This window comes from Microtus ochrogaster, chromosome 16 (assembly GCF_000317375.1).
Source record: "Microtus ochrogaster isolate Prairie Vole_2 chromosome 16, MicOch1.0, whole genome shotgun sequence".
Lineage (NCBI taxonomy): Eukaryota > Metazoa > Chordata > Mammalia > Rodentia > Cricetidae > Microtus > Microtus ochrogaster.
In genome coordinates, this window is record NC_022018.1 from 30,244,711 (window position 1) to 30,259,402 (window position 14,692).

The 14,692-nt window shown below is 44.7% G+C and overlaps 3 protein-coding genes and 3 non-coding genes across 6 annotated transcripts; 2 read left to right on the forward strand and 4 right to left on the reverse strand.

The window, feature by feature from the left end:
• Window positions 1-3,133: 3,133 nt before the first annotated feature.
• On the reverse strand, window positions 3,134-3,206 carry Trnar-ucg. Its single transcript has one exon. It is a non-coding gene; the product is annotated as a tRNA-Arg (tRNA).
• Window positions 3,207-4,139: 933 nt separating this feature from the next.
• On the reverse strand, window positions 4,140-4,279 carry LOC113456926. The gene has a single exon (XR_003377649.1).
• Window positions 4,280-4,809: 530 nt separating this feature from the next.
• Trnam-cau lies at window positions 4,810-4,881 on the reverse strand. The gene has a single exon. It is a non-coding gene; the product is annotated as a tRNA-Met (tRNA).
• Window positions 4,882-9,663: 4,782 nt separating this feature from the next.
• LOC101998509 (histone H2B type 1) lies at window positions 9,664-10,074 on the reverse strand. Its single transcript, XM_005354939.2, has one exon. It carries the CDS (start codon window positions 10,058-10,060, stop codon window positions 9,680-9,682), a length of 381 nt encoding a protein of 126 aa, XP_005354996.1. The 5' UTR covers window positions 10,061-10,074; the 3' UTR covers window positions 9,664-9,679.
• A 277-nt stretch (window positions 10,075-10,351) lies between these two features.
• On the forward strand, window positions 10,352-10,744 carry LOC101998782 (histone H2A type 1-B/E). Its single transcript, XM_005354940.3, has one exon. The coding sequence runs from the start codon at window positions 10,352-10,354 to the stop codon at window positions 10,742-10,744; it is 393 nt and encodes a 130-aa protein (XP_005354997.1).
• Window positions 10,745-11,618: 874 nt separating this feature from the next.
• LOC102002578 (histone H3.1) lies at window positions 11,619-12,050 on the forward strand. The gene has a single exon (XM_013349088.2). The coding sequence runs from the start codon at window positions 11,640-11,642 to the stop codon at window positions 12,048-12,050; it is 411 nt and encodes a 136-aa protein (XP_013204542.1). The 5' UTR covers window positions 11,619-11,639.
• Window positions 12,051-14,692: the final 2,642 nt, after the last annotated feature.

Here is a 14,692-nt window from a genome sequence, read left to right on the forward strand (position 1 = left end):
ACAACTCTGAGATTCCATCTTACACCTGTAAGAATGGCCAAGATCAAAAACACTGATGACAACTTATGCTGGAGAAGTTGTGGGGTAAAGGGAACACTTCTGCATTGCTGGTGGGGGTGCAAGCTGGTACAACCTCTTTGGATATCAGTATGTTGGTTTCTCAGAAAATCAGGAAATAACCTTCCCCAAGACCCAGTAAAACCACTTTTGGGTATATATATACGAAGGATGCTCAATCGTGCCACAAAGACATGTGCTCAACTATGTTCATAGCAGCTTTGCCATAACCAGAACCTGGAAACAACCTAAATGCCCCTCAACCAAAAGGAAAATGTGGTACATTTACACAATGGGAGTACTACACAGCAGAAAAAAATAACGACAGCTTGAATTTTGCAGGAAAATGGATGGAGCCTACAAACCACAATCCTAGAGAACTTAAACAACATTGCGGACACTTAGGAGAGACATAGATCTAATCTACATGGGAAGTAGAAAATAGAAAAAGACAAGATCTCCTGAGTAAATTGGGAGCATGGGGACCTTGGGGGAGGGTTGAAGGAGGGAGAGAGGCAGGCAGGGGAGAGGAGAAAAATGTAGAGCTCAATAAATATCAATAAAAAAATCCAAAAAAAAGTGAATCCACAGCCTCTCATTTTCTGTGTGTGTGGGAAATTTATAGTATAAAAATGTACACAATGTGTATTGTATGACAGTATACAGCTCTGTAGAGAAACTGCAAAGAAAAGGCTGATAAAGTTAGTCAGTAAATATTTTATATTTTCCCACTTATCTTTACAGAACATTGAACATTGTTCTTTAGTTCAGAATGTCCCCCAAATAAATGAAAATACAGCAATATTAGAAGATGGTAAATTGGAAAAAACGGATCCAGCTGAGTCTTGGGAAGACTGTGTTGAGATGTTTAGCCCACCTGCTCTTGGTCTGATGTGGTAGCGGATCAGAGGGAAGTAAGTGTTCCGTGGAAGGCAACCGGCCGCGTCTTCACCATTAGTTCCAACATTCAAGAGCGCTCGCTTAGCATGTGCAAGGCAGAGCGGGCCAGGAAAAGAAGTTCGAAAATGTTGGTTGTGAATAAGGATTTGGTGGCTCTCTAGCGCTCTCAGGTGACCGCGCTGAAGTATTGGTTGTCTGTGAGAACAGTAGGACGGAAGCCCAGGGCCCTCAAAAACCTGACAGGACAGCCGGTACACATTTTGGAAGTTATGGATGAACTTCATACATATTCACATGCAAGTTCCTGTGAGCAGCGGTTTCCAACTCGCTTGCAAGGCTGTAGTTGGAGGAGCCTATGGAGCTGCAGACAGAACCCAGGGCCTGTCTGTCCTAAGGAGGTGTCAGCCCACTGAGTTACTCATTCTCTTGCCTTTTACTGAATGTTTGTGAACACTTTACTTAATCTAATTATTTTCCACACATATATATATGTATTCAATATATATGTTCAATATATAATCAATGCAATATATATAATATCAAATATAATATATATTCCATATATAATAATGAAACTGTTGGTTGTCTCTGTCCAAAGACCAACAGAAACATACCGTTAGTTAGGCAGTTAGGCAGATTGGAATTTATTGGCTTATTACAACCAAGAAGGCAAAATGTCATAGTGACTCAATAGTCTTAGTAACTATTCTTGGATAGCCTATCATTTTTATCTAAATAAACAATAAAGTAGGATTGTAGCTGTTGGTGGGGAAGAAGTGGTGACCCTGCAGAGTAGGCGTGGGAGGTATGGGATGGTCTGTCTGTGTTCAGGACTTTTAGCTGTTAGTGTTCCTGTTTAGGTTAGTACTATCAGTTGATAATAGCATACTTGCCATCCTGATCCCTTCCTCCCTTCTCCTTACCTCTCTCCCCTGAAGCATGAGTAATAAAACTCAGAGAGAAACTGGGATTCAACTGAAGACCTGAAAAGCAAAGCAGCCAGCCACTGGCTCTTACCTTGACCTCAGCCCGAAACGGCGATTCTGCCTCCAGGAATCCTCGGAATGAGACTGTGTCTGAGAGCTGTTTCCTCCCATTTTATAATCTTCTCTAGTTCTGGGATTAAAGTCATTGAAGCACTGCCTGGTTTCTATGGCAACTAGTGTGGTTACTAGGATTAAAGGCGTGTGTCATTGCTGGCTGTTCTGTAAGGCTGACCAGTGTGGCTGTTTTACTTTTGGGATTCACCAGGGAAGCTTTATTTATTGAAATACCACTCCAGTCTCCCTCCCAGTTTTCCCCTTCTTTCCCCTTCCTTCTGTTCTTCCCTTCCCATCCGTTTCCATTTATCTCCATTCATCTCTGAAGCTTCAGGGCATGTTTTTTGACCCCCCCCCCCTTAAAGTGGCAAGTCTCACATGTTTATCAAAGGTGTAAATACTATATTTCTGAATTCGTGACCCATTTCTAGTGTGCAGTGACCACTGAAGACGTAGTGTCCAAGATTGTTTTACTGTGTCATCCTTCCTGGCGGGGACAGGCTTTTTACCTTCTGTATCCTTTGCCGTCTATGCGTTGAAAAGGAAAGGAAATGGGGACTAATTTGGTCCAGACACGTTTTTTTAGTCTTGGATCAGAATTCCCATTTCTGCCAGGCATGATGCCGCAGGCCTGAATGCCTGGTAGAGATAGACGACCAGGATGTGTTACCTGAAACCCTGTCTTTGAGACAACAAAAAAGGAGGGGAGGGGATATTTGGGATAATTTAACCCAGCAAAATTGAGGCCCTGAGGCCCACAGTGTAAGCCTGGGAGAATCTGACAGCCCAAGATACCTGAAGGACTCATTTCGGTTTCCATTCTCGTCCTTCCAGCGCCTAGTTCTTTGAAGATATTCTCAACCTGTGGGTGACGAGCCCTTTGGGTGTTCGAACAACGCTTTCACAAGGGTCGTCACCACAACATGAGGAATTGTAATAAATGGTCACAGCTTTAGGAAGGTTTAAGGCCTAACACAAGTTCTTCCTCTATCCTTTGACAGGAGGGAAAAAAGTTTGGAAAAACCCAGAAAATGCGGGTGGTGGGGCAGCAACTTTTCTTTTTTTTTTTTTTTTTTTACCAGATGCTACAATTTAATTTGTAGGGCTGTAGACAAGGAGGAAAAAAACCCTACCATTAACCACGAAGGGATTCGAACCCTCAGTCTTCTGATCCGAAGTCAGACGCCTTATCCATTAGGCCACGTGGTCGCTGCTCTGAGGCCTGTCTCGAAGACTTAGGAAGTAAAAGGAACTTCCAGCGCCGCTCTTGCGGTAGGTACAGCATAAAAAGAAATTAGGTCCACGCCGCGGATTTTATTTGGGGCCACAGGATCGGATTTAGGAAATTTTGAGATTAAATTACTTCGGTATTAATACAGAACATGGCTGGTTCACGGAGAAAAAAGTCGTTTGTGTGTCCTCAGACCCTGCTTCCCCGTTCATGCAGTTCTACGTGCGTGTGCGTGGGTGTGACCCTCCGGTGACAAAGCTGCTTTTCCACCTTCTGGCACTTTTGTTGATTCCTTTTAGAACCCTCCCTAAGCTGGAGAGAAGAGTGTCTGTCACCAAGAGAGGACAAGAAAGCCTTCTTCAGTCTGGCATCTTTGCGACAGTCTTTTCCTGTATTGTAATATTCGCTGTAATCTTTAAACTGCGCGCTGTGTTAGGTGAGGACTTCCCCCAAGTCACTCAACTAGTGGGTGGTTAGGGGCTGCACTCAACAATTGGTTTTGTTCTCATGGCTTGAAAAGTAGTCTCATAATAATAATAATAATAATTAATAATAATAATAATAATAATAATAATAATAATTTTTTGAGACAGCGTTTCTCTGTGTGGACCTGACCTGGAACTCGCTACGTAAACGGGGCTGACCTTGGAACTCAGAGATCCACCCGCTTCTGCCTCCTGAGTGTTGGGATTAAAGACGTGTGCCACCACCTCCCAGACTTTGGCCTGGTCTTCAGCAGCTCAGCAATGTCTGGACGAGGTAAAGGTGGTAAGGGTCTGGGCAAAGGCGGCGCCAAGCGCCATCGCAAGGTCCTGCGCGACAACATCCAGGGCATCACCAAGCCCGCCATCCGCCGCCTGGCCCGGCGCGGAGGAGTCAAGCGCATCTCCGATTGTAAATTATTTATTTTTTAATGTCCGAGGCAAGAAAACAAGGCTACCAGGTGCTTGGTGGTTCTGTCAGTTATTCTCAAGGGCTGATTTTGATCTTTACACCCCCACTGAGAAGAAATAAGACTTCCATCCCCCCACGGCCTAACGGGAGAGAGGTCTTTAAACTTCGGTTTTCTAATTCAGTAGAGTCATTTTTAAAAGGTATGGTAAACCCTGTGGATAGAGGCAAAAGGAGCAGTTCAAGGCCAATCAAAAGAAAATACTTACCTAGATTATAGGCTACTTAATGTATTTTTTTCTTACTAAAATTTCTATGACGGGATTTGACACTTTAGACAAGGAATCCTTCCTGGGAGAGGAATATAAGACAGTGAATTCACAGCTTAAAAAAATAAGCGTAGACAATAGCAATGGCTTCCCAAAAGACTTATCAGGAATGTGGCGATTGAAGACACAGGACCAGTGTTGGCAGCACAAGTGGTTTTCTCAGTCAGACTTGGCAAATAAGGCCTTATACGTTATGTAATGAAAGAAACTGAATTGCTCTTTCGTTCTTACCCTTGTGTTCCCCTTTGTTTAGCCATTTTAGGAGTAAGGAGGCAAAATAACCAAAATAAATATGATGTACTAGAAAGAGAACCCTTTAGTTGTCACTTAAACACCCATGAAAAGAAATCCCGATTTTGGCTAGCAGAGGATGGTTTCGATCCATCGACCTCTGGGTTATGGGCCCAGCACGCTTCCGCTGCGCCACTCTGCTGCACAGTAAGTAGCTCCTAAAAACATTCTTACCTTTGTCTGCAGTGGGTGTCGCGCTACTTTATACAAAGACCTGCTGGAAGTCACCTTTTAAGTTTGTCTTAAAGGTGCTACTTGTTGGGAATAATGTCGCTACCGAATCAAAGACAAAACAAAATCTGACAAGAGTAGCAAATATTAATATACTAATAAGTGACTCGATGTGTATGAAAAAACCAGGTAGATATTCAAACGAGAATCACGAATTTTCGCCAATGGAGACAAGACAATATACAGTCCTCAGCACGGCAATTGGTAGCAGTCTTAGTGGAAAACCACGCATTTACCTGCGGGTATGAAGACTGGGGTCAGATTTGTTCTGTGGTCGAGATCGAGGAGGAAATGGTGCAGTGTTCTCTCCAGTGTTTGGTCCTTTGGAACAGGGGATAAAACTGACTCACACACAGCTCGCATCTGCATTTCTGATCGTTTGACTGACCAAAGCTCCGCTGTCGCCCTAATACGTGGAAAGTGGCAAATGCGCATCGTTAAAGACATTCTTTAGTCTGAATTAGTTAAAATGGCCGGGAAGTCCGGTTTTGAGACAAAGGACCTAGCTCAGGGAGTGGGAACCTCGAGCGTTGGTGACGTCACCAGCCATTGCCATGTCAGGGGCGGGGTGAACGCGCTCTAGGTTTCAGTCTTCAATTAGGTCCGAAACCCTTGCATATAAGGGAAGTGCCTGCGCTTTTCCCGGCACTTTGGCCTGGTCTTCAGCAGCTCAGCAATGTCTGGACGAGGTAAAGGTGGTAAGGGTCTGGGCAAAGGCGGCGCCAAGCGCCATCGCAAGGTCCTGCGCGACAACATCCAGGGCATCACCAAGCCCGCCATCCGCCGCCTGGCCCGGCGCGGAGGAGTCAAGCGCATCTCCGGCCTCATCTACGAGGAGACCCGCGGGGTGCTGAAGGTGTTCCTGGAGAACGTGATCCGCGACGCGGTCACCTACACGGAGCACGCCAAGCGCAAGACCGTCACGGCCATGGACGTGGTCTACGCGCTCAAGCGCCAGGGCCGCACCCTCTACGGCTTCGGCGGTTAAATTACTCTTGGCGGATGACTTCCCAAAATACCCAAAGGCCCTTTTCAGGGCCGCCCACATTCTCTGTAAAAGGGCTAACATTAATGTCTTCTACTGTGTATTGTTGGGTTGCTCTTAATAACGTAAGAAATAATCCTGCTTGTAATGTAGTTAATGTAGGCTTCCGTACCTCTCGTTGCTACCTTGGCTGCTATTGGAAATTGTGAAAAACGTCCGTACATAAAGCACACGATGAAGCTTGGTATTTGATATCCTTCCTCTATTTAGATGGCGCGAGATGCAGGGATAAAGCGCGTGAGCTTGGAGGCGTAGCCCGGGATAAAGACGCCGGGCGGTGGCTGAGTACACAGCCAGGACTGTGGTTGGTCGGTTCTGTGCTTTGACCTCTGCTGAGGTCTGAAACCAGGCTTGAAGGGCTGCCTGAAGGGTACTGGAGATCCACGCGACGTTTAGGCAGTTTTTCTCCCGGCACACCTGTGGTGGACTTGTTCGCTTAAGGGAAGGATTATCACAATCGGACACTACCATTTACATCTACAGTGTAAAATTGGGTAGTTTTGCTGTGCAACTTTATGCAGACCACCGAACTCTGTTGACGTCGGTTGAGCGTGTGAATAAACAACCTAAGACAATATAAGCACATTTTTGATATTTTCGATGTGGTCTTAAGTTTGTACCTTCAGAATCTCATTTCAGCTAGAAGTGCTAAGATTGACAGTACTGTACAACAAACACTTTGAGGTTAAATGTCATGAGGCCTTGTTTAAAAACAACAGAAAAGGTGCTCTTCTTCGTGGCCAGCAAGTTAACTTGTGTGGTTATCCTCTGAAATCAAAGTTAATGGAGTTAAAGTGGTTGTCATTTGACTTTATTCTCTGTAAAGCAGGGCAATTCTATGGGATTTGCGTCTCCTTCCACCTAAGGATCCAACTCAGTTTTAACAGGTTTTGCAGCAATCACTTTACTCGCTGAGCCTTTTTGGCTGTCTCCCTGCTTTATTTTTTTATTAATTATTATTAGATTTGATTTTTCTTTTTCAAGATGGGTTCTTTGTGTAGCCCTGATGGTCCTGGAACTCACTGTAGACTAGGTTGGCTTCGAATTCACAGATCAGTTTGTTTCTGCTGCTTTTGCCTTTAATTCTGAGTGTCGGGATTAAAGGCCTGTGTCACCACTGCCCAGCTCTCATCTTTATTTTTAAAGATAATGGTTTCTGTGGGTGGGGGGTGGGGGACGGGGAATCAGACACTATTGAAGGTTAAGAACATGTTTGAGGAAGAAAACAGTATCTGAGGCTTAAAAAAATGATTGGAACACACCAAGATCAGGAGCGGTTCTGTGCTATGTGGATTATAGGTAGGAATAATCTAAATGTGTATGCATGGGTGTTAGTGCACCATGTGCTCAAGGAGGCCAGACGAGGTTTTCAGATCTCCTGGAACTGGGGTTCAAAACAGGAGTGGACCACCTTGTGGGTGCTGGGAGTCAGTTCTTGTCCTTAGCAAGAGCACCCAGTGCTGGAGCAGTCTCTCTAGCCCCGGGCAAAACATTTTCAATCTTCCAGGACTTGGTGTTGATTGGGTGTGGGAATGCAGAGAAGTCAAGTAGCACAGTGCTAAGTGTTATGTTGCTGACTGAAGCAGAAAAGGCATAATGTGTGCTGGGAGGAGGTAATATTTAGATGAGGTCGTAAAGCTTTAGTAATGAAGTGATGACCAGAGCAAAAAGACAGGGTGAAAGTGAAGGGAGTTCCTGCTAGATCAGAAAATCCTGCTGAGAAGAGACAGCCTGAGACCCAAATGGAATGGAGTGGCTCTTGGGTCCTTTTGGGGGCTTTTGGAACTACTCTGGGTTTTGCTCTCAATAAGGTGAGTGACGTGGGAACCACTACAGGAGTTTTACCTGAAAACAGGCAAGGTCTGATTCATATTTCAAGCTTGATTCAAAAGTATTGATAAGGAAACTAGTAAGGAGGCTACAACAACAATTTGGTTCTTGGAGGACGTTGGTTTGGATCAGTGGCCTAGCCTATGAAAAGTGCTTAGAGTCTGTGTATAGTTTTGCAGGTTAAAGGCCTACCCTTGAACATTTATATTTGTAATTTTTATTTTTAGCAAAAATGGAAATACTGACAATATTAAAAATATTCAAGGGGGCTGGAGAGATGGCTCAATGGTTAAGAGCACTGACTGCTCTTCCAGAGGGCCTGAGTTCAATTCCCAGCAACCACATGGTGGCTCACAACCATCCATAATAAAATCTGGTGCCCACTTCTGGCCTGCAGGCAGAACACTGTATGCATAATAAATAAATAAATCTTTAAAATAAATAAAAATATTGAAGGTTGGGGCTAGAGATGAGTCAGAGTTCAGTGCCTACCATCTAAGTTGGTTGTTTCAAACAACCACATGTAACTCCAGTTCCAGGGGGAATTCCTTACATATACACACAGTGACCCATACGTATAGTTTAAAATAAATTAACTCTTCAGGAAAAAGTATTGAAGCTAACACCAACAGTACTCTGTATATTGTTTAGCATCTTCTTCAGTCTACCCAGGGGCTAGACAGGAGTGAGACATCATACCTTGCAAGTTTCTCTTTTCATCTGTTCTTTTCCCAATTATTTTTTGTTAGCTCTAATGAGTTTGTGGAGAGTCACGTGAAAGCCTTACATTGCTTGAGATGGAGGTTGAGGCCTGACAATATTTAGATCTTGGATGTCCCAATAATACTAGAGAGAGTTGTACTGTTAGAATAGCAAAGGACAGGACCCGCTGAAGAACTCTGACACAGAGGATTAGCGAACTGTTAGACCTCAGCTCCCTTAAAGCCACGGGGTAAAGGCTTCCTTTGTGAGATCCAAGGCGTGAGCTCAGTAGGCAGTTCCCTGGGTGCAGTCACTGTCCAGCCTCAATTGCTTTTACTAATCTCCAGAATGCCATGCAGTCGTTACTAAGTCCCCTCTATTTAGGATTAGGAAATGCTCCAATTAATTGCCGCAATCCACAATTCTATGTAGTTAAATATTTTTGTCTGAGGGATGTATTAAACCGGGTTGGAATATCTCTGGATAAATTGTTTAAAGAGATGCTTAAAGTTATCAAACAGTATTGAAAAATTAATGCCTAAATATATAGTGCTTGAAAAATTTATTTTTACAAGTCTTTATGTTATTGGGTCACTTAATGTTCATATTAATTTAGTGGACTCTTGCAGATAAATGACGAAGGCAAAGAAATTACTGACTTCAGATGGATTGCCAGATTCCTCCTATAACATTTATAGAAAAGCTAGTGTGTGGTGGCAAAGATCCATCCAGCAAATGGGAGGAAGACTGCAGGAAGGAGTCTGAGCTGTAGGCCAGACTGATCTAAAGAATTCCAGGTCAGAACTAGATGGTGAAAATCTCTAGGAAACCAAAGAAAAAGACAGGCGGTTGTGGCAGTTCTAACCTCAGAACTAGTGAAACACATGCAGATCTATCACCTTGTGGTTGGATTTACTTCATGTGAAAAAGATATATCTTTGTCACATTAGGAAGCTCAATATAGGCATATTGAAAAGTGAGCGGTTCAGAATAGTTACCCATCCCCAACCTTTTTGGCGCTGATATCCACTATTAAGTAACCAGCACGTTCCAGATAAGATTACAGATCTCATTTAAGACTAAGTGAGTGGCTCTGAAAAGAGCCTTTGGGTTAAGAGCGAGATGGGCGCGCTCACTTGGAGCTGGTGTACTTGGTGACGGCCTTGGTGCCCTCGGACACGGCGTGCTTGGCCAGCTCCCCGGGCAGCAGTAGGCGCACGGCCGTCTGGATCTCCCGGGACGTGATGGTCGAGCGCTTGTTGTAATGCGCCAGGCGCGACGCCTCGCCCGCGATGCGCTCGAAGATGTCGTTGACGAACGAGTTCATGATGCCCATGGCCTTGGAGGAGATGCCGGTGTCGGGGTGGACCTGCTTCAGCACCTTGTACACGTACACCGAGTAGCTCTCCTTGCGGCTGCGCTTGCGCTTCTTGCCGTCCTTCTTCTGGGCCTTGGTCACGGCCTTCTTGGAGCCCTTCTTCGGGGCGGGCGCGGACTTCGCAGGTTCAGGCATGATGAAAAGAGGAAAATTTGGGTTAAAACACAGAAAAGAGAAGTTAAAAGATATCCCTGGCCCTCCGTGCTATTTAAACAAAGCTGTGGCTATTCTTGCTAGCGAATGTGCAAACGTCACACACTAACTGTCCAATAAGAGCAAGCAGACTTCAAAACCACGGAACCATTGGTTTGGGTGAGACCGAATTTGTAGCCAATGAAATCACTCTATTTTCGCTCCGGACGCTCCCTATAAGTCCCCTGTTGTCTCTGTTTTGTCTTTAGCTGATTTTGACAGCAAATCTCTGACATGTCTGGACGTGGCAAGCAGGGTGGCAAGGCTCGCGCCAAGGCCAAGACCCGCTCCTCCCGGGCCGGCCTGCAGTTCCCCGTGGGCCGCGTGCACCGCCTCCTCCGCAAGGGCAACTACTCGGAGCGGGTGGGTGCCGGAGCCCCGGTGTACCTGGCTGCCGTGCTGGAGTACCTGACGGCTGAGATCCTGGAGCTGGCTGGTAACGCGGCCCGCGACAACAAGAAGACGCGCATCATCCCGCGCCATCTGCAGCTGGCCATCCGCAACGATGAGGAGCTCAACAAGCTGCTGGGCCGCGTGACGATCGCGCAGGGTGGCGTCCTGCCCAACATCCAGGCGGTGCTGCTGCCCAAGAAGACCGAGAGCCACCACAAGGCCAAGGGGAAATAAGACGATTGAGCGTGGCTTTTTTTTTTTTCCTTTAAAACAAAAGGCTCTTTTCAGAGCCACCACCTTTTCATATTGAGAGTGTGGTAACCAGAACCGTGTTCTACCTATACTCTAAGTCCCTTTATATGTCATTGCGAAGTATCGAGCCATATCCCTATTTAGAAAACCAAATATCAATGTAGGCAGAGAAAAACTGCAGATATCACACTGAAGTGCCGGTATACCTTACACACAATTATCTTATTCAGCGCACTACGTAGTGTCTTTAAAAATAATTGACGTTAGGAGGCCGCTAGGATTGGAGAAGTTACTGTCAACCCAAAGGATTTTATGGAAATAGGATAAGGCTTTATTTAATAAAGTGACAAGGCAACATGTACGGGCCAGCTCACATGTCTTAACCTTATTTTCATGCAGGTCTGTTTACTGGTCACATTCCAAATAGTCCTAGGACTCTGATTACAACGTTGCGGTCCAGCCACTAGAATGGAAAAATAAATGTGGCGAACATGTTTTTCAGGAATGTTTTTGGCATCGTAGAGCGCCCTATTTTAAAGTAGGGATTTCTTGTTTTTAAAGTCTACAAGAGGTTAAATACAAGAGTACAGCAAAATTTAAGAATGATCAGCCTTGTTAAATGGCTTTAGGCGGTTAAAACTTTTTTTTTTAAGCATTCTAATAAGTGTGCAAGAAATAGCCAATCACCGTCCGATGTCCTCCGCCAATAGTAATATTGCGCGGGACTTTTGAAAAGTATCCAATCCTATCAGATTGTTTCCTGTGGGGAGGAGAGGAAACACAAGCGGTTGCTTGCGTTTGCGCGTGTGCGAACATAACCCTATATAAAGGCAATCCTTGTATAGTTTTGGTAGCTCATTTCTTGTCTTTATTTGCTATGGCTCGTACTAAGCAGACCGCTCGCAAGTCCACCGGCGGCAAGGCCCCGCGCAAGCAGCTGGCTACCAAAGCCGCCCGCAAGAGCGCCCCGGCCACCGGCGGCGTGAAGAAGCCCCACCGCTACCGGCCCGGCACCGTGGCGCTGCGCGAGATCCGGCGCTACCAGAAGTCGACCGAGCTGCTGATCCGGAAGCTGCCGTTCCAGCGTCTGGTGCGCGAGATCGCTCAGGACTTCAAGACCGACCTGCGCTTCCAGAGCTCGGCCGTCATGGCGCTGCAGGAGGCCTGCGAGGCCTACCTGGTGGGTCTGTTTGAGGACACGAACCTGTGCGCCATCCACGCCAAGCGCGTAACTATCATGCCCAAGGACATCCAGCTGGCCCGCCGCATCCGAGGGGAGAGGGCGTAAATCTCTTTTCTACATAACTACTTTTAAAGGCTCTTCTTAGAGCCACCCACCATACAAAAAAGAGCTGTAATTAATCTCTTCGTTTTTGTCATCATAGTTTCAATACCCCAAATTTTATTTTTTTTGGGTTTTCAAGACAGGGTTTCTCTGGTTTTGGAGCCTGTCCTGGAGCTATCTCTTGTAGACCAGGCTGCTCTCAAACTCAAATCCGCTTGCCTCTGCCTCCTAAGTGCTGGGATTAAAGGCGTGCGCCACCACCGCCTGGCTAATACTCCAAATTATTTGTAGAAGTGTTAGGTCTGCGTAAATTTTTTTTACAAGTGACACAGAAGTATTTGCTTTTTGGAAAAGGCTCCTGAGCCCTGCTGTCTTAAATTTCCTCCATACTTAGTAAACACTGGCATCAGAACGCTCAGGATGTATACAGTGGTAAACTAAGGAACTGTATAATGTAAAGGAAGACTGAGAATTGTACGTCTGTATACATTACATTTGTGAACCACCTCTAAAGGACAGAACCATTAAAGTTGTAACTGGAAATTTGTTTACCCAGATTTCAAATCCTAACTGGTATTTACCAATCACTTCATCTTCCCTAGTCTACCCACCAGTAAATTCCTTAGCCAACCCTTTGGGTACCCCCTCCTTTTCAAAAAAGGAGGTTCAGCTGGTGGTGGCGCACGCCTTTAATCCCAGCACTCGGGAGGCAGAGGCAGGCGGATCTCTGAGTTCGAGACCAGCCTGGTGTACAAAGAGCTAGTTCCAGGCCAGGCTCCAAAGCCACAGAGAAACCCTGTCTCGAAAAACAAAACAAAAAAAAAAAAAAAAAAAAAAAAAAAAAAAAAAAAAAGGAGGTTCACTTGCTTTGTATCCCAGAATGGTCTTCAACTGGGAGATCTCTTCCCCCTTCTAAGTGCTGGGATTAAATTAAAGATGTACAGCATTGTCCCAGGCCTTTTGTGCTTTTTATTTTTGAGATTCTGATATTTCACTTTTTTTTTAAGTTACTTGTTTTCAGTTATCTTAATTATTTAAGAAGCCATCCACCTGGTCACTGGATTTATCCTATAGGTTATAACTTTTTGTTGTAGGAAGGACCTCAAGGCTGGCTTTTAAGGAACTGTGCCAGTGATGGAAGAAGACTTTGATATTTGGAAGCTACAATCTCCACCTAGATTATGTTCAAAACATTTTATGAACACTATTCTATAAAGGGCCATGAAGACTGATTAACTTTTGTTTGTAATGAACTTTCTCCACTCGAGAGCACTTTGATTTTATCCCGTAAATACCCTTTGGGCAGCTTTATTCCTTACTGGAGCCTTCACTCCAAGGCTTATGTGCCGTCTGCATAAGCTTTTTCTTTGCAAAAAGCCAATGATTGACTTTCCCACGAGACAAAATAGTTGTTTCCTTTTTTTAAAAATCAGTTTTTTCCCATTACGCAGTTTTTAAAAATTCAGCAGACTTGGTAAATGAATATTTTGCCTCCAGTTGCATTCAGTTAGTTAGAAAATTTGGTGCAATACAGCTTCAGGATCGAATATCTATCTATCCATCCATCTATCTGTCTATCTATCTATCTATCTATCTATCTATCTATCTATCTATCATCTATCTATCTATATCCATCTATCTGTCTATCTATCTATCTATCTATCTATCTATCTATCTATCTATCTATCTATCTATCTATCTATCTAATCTATCATCTCGTACCTCATTGTGTAACACAGAATGATAGGAGTGTGTGACCAGGCTGGCCTGAAACTCAAGAGTACCTGGTACTGCTCCCAAATGATGGGATTAAAGGTGTGTAACACAAGCTGCAGATCTGGGATTTGAATCTTTCCTGACCTCCCTTCATCAAGCCGTGAAGTGTCCTAGATGAGGCAGATGCCAATGAGTGTGCATTGAAGTTCTGCTAAGAAACTACAGGTGGCTTTAAAGACATTGACAATAGAGCTTTCAAAAGGTAATTCTAAAGAACTAATTCATGACTCCACTGTGCTTTTGGCTGAATTTTACCAACTCCCAAAATGCTACATTATAATATACTAAGGTAATTTAGGAGTTCCATTATTATACTGTAACTACGACGTTCAGGAACAAAAGGTTAGTTAGTGGTTGATCATGAACCTCGGATATTTGGTCTTTTTAAAAGCAAGCACTGAAAACAATGAAAAAGAATTTATTTTTCAAAGCTCAAAAGATCCACTAACGGGACACCATAGATGGAGGTATGGGGACAGACTAAGCACCTATAAAATGTATCACTATCACTTCAAACGCACTGTGTTCAGATTAACAAACACTGCAGTTGTTAGGCCAAACAGAACTGACCTACCAAAAATAGTCTTCGCACTTTATCTTATGCCGCGACATCAGCATATTCAACCTAAGATTCATACATGTAACAGCTATTTCATATGACATTGTGAGTGGCTCTGAAAAGAGCCTTTGGTTTAAGAGTGAGTCAGGTAAGTGGGCTCACTTCACTTGGAGCTGGTGTACTTTGTGACGGCCTTGGTGCCCTCGGACACGGCGTGCTTGGCCAACTCCCCGGGCAGCAGCAGGCGCACGGCCGTCTGGATCTCCCGGGACGTGATGGTCGAGCGCTTGTTGTAATGCGCCAGGCGCGA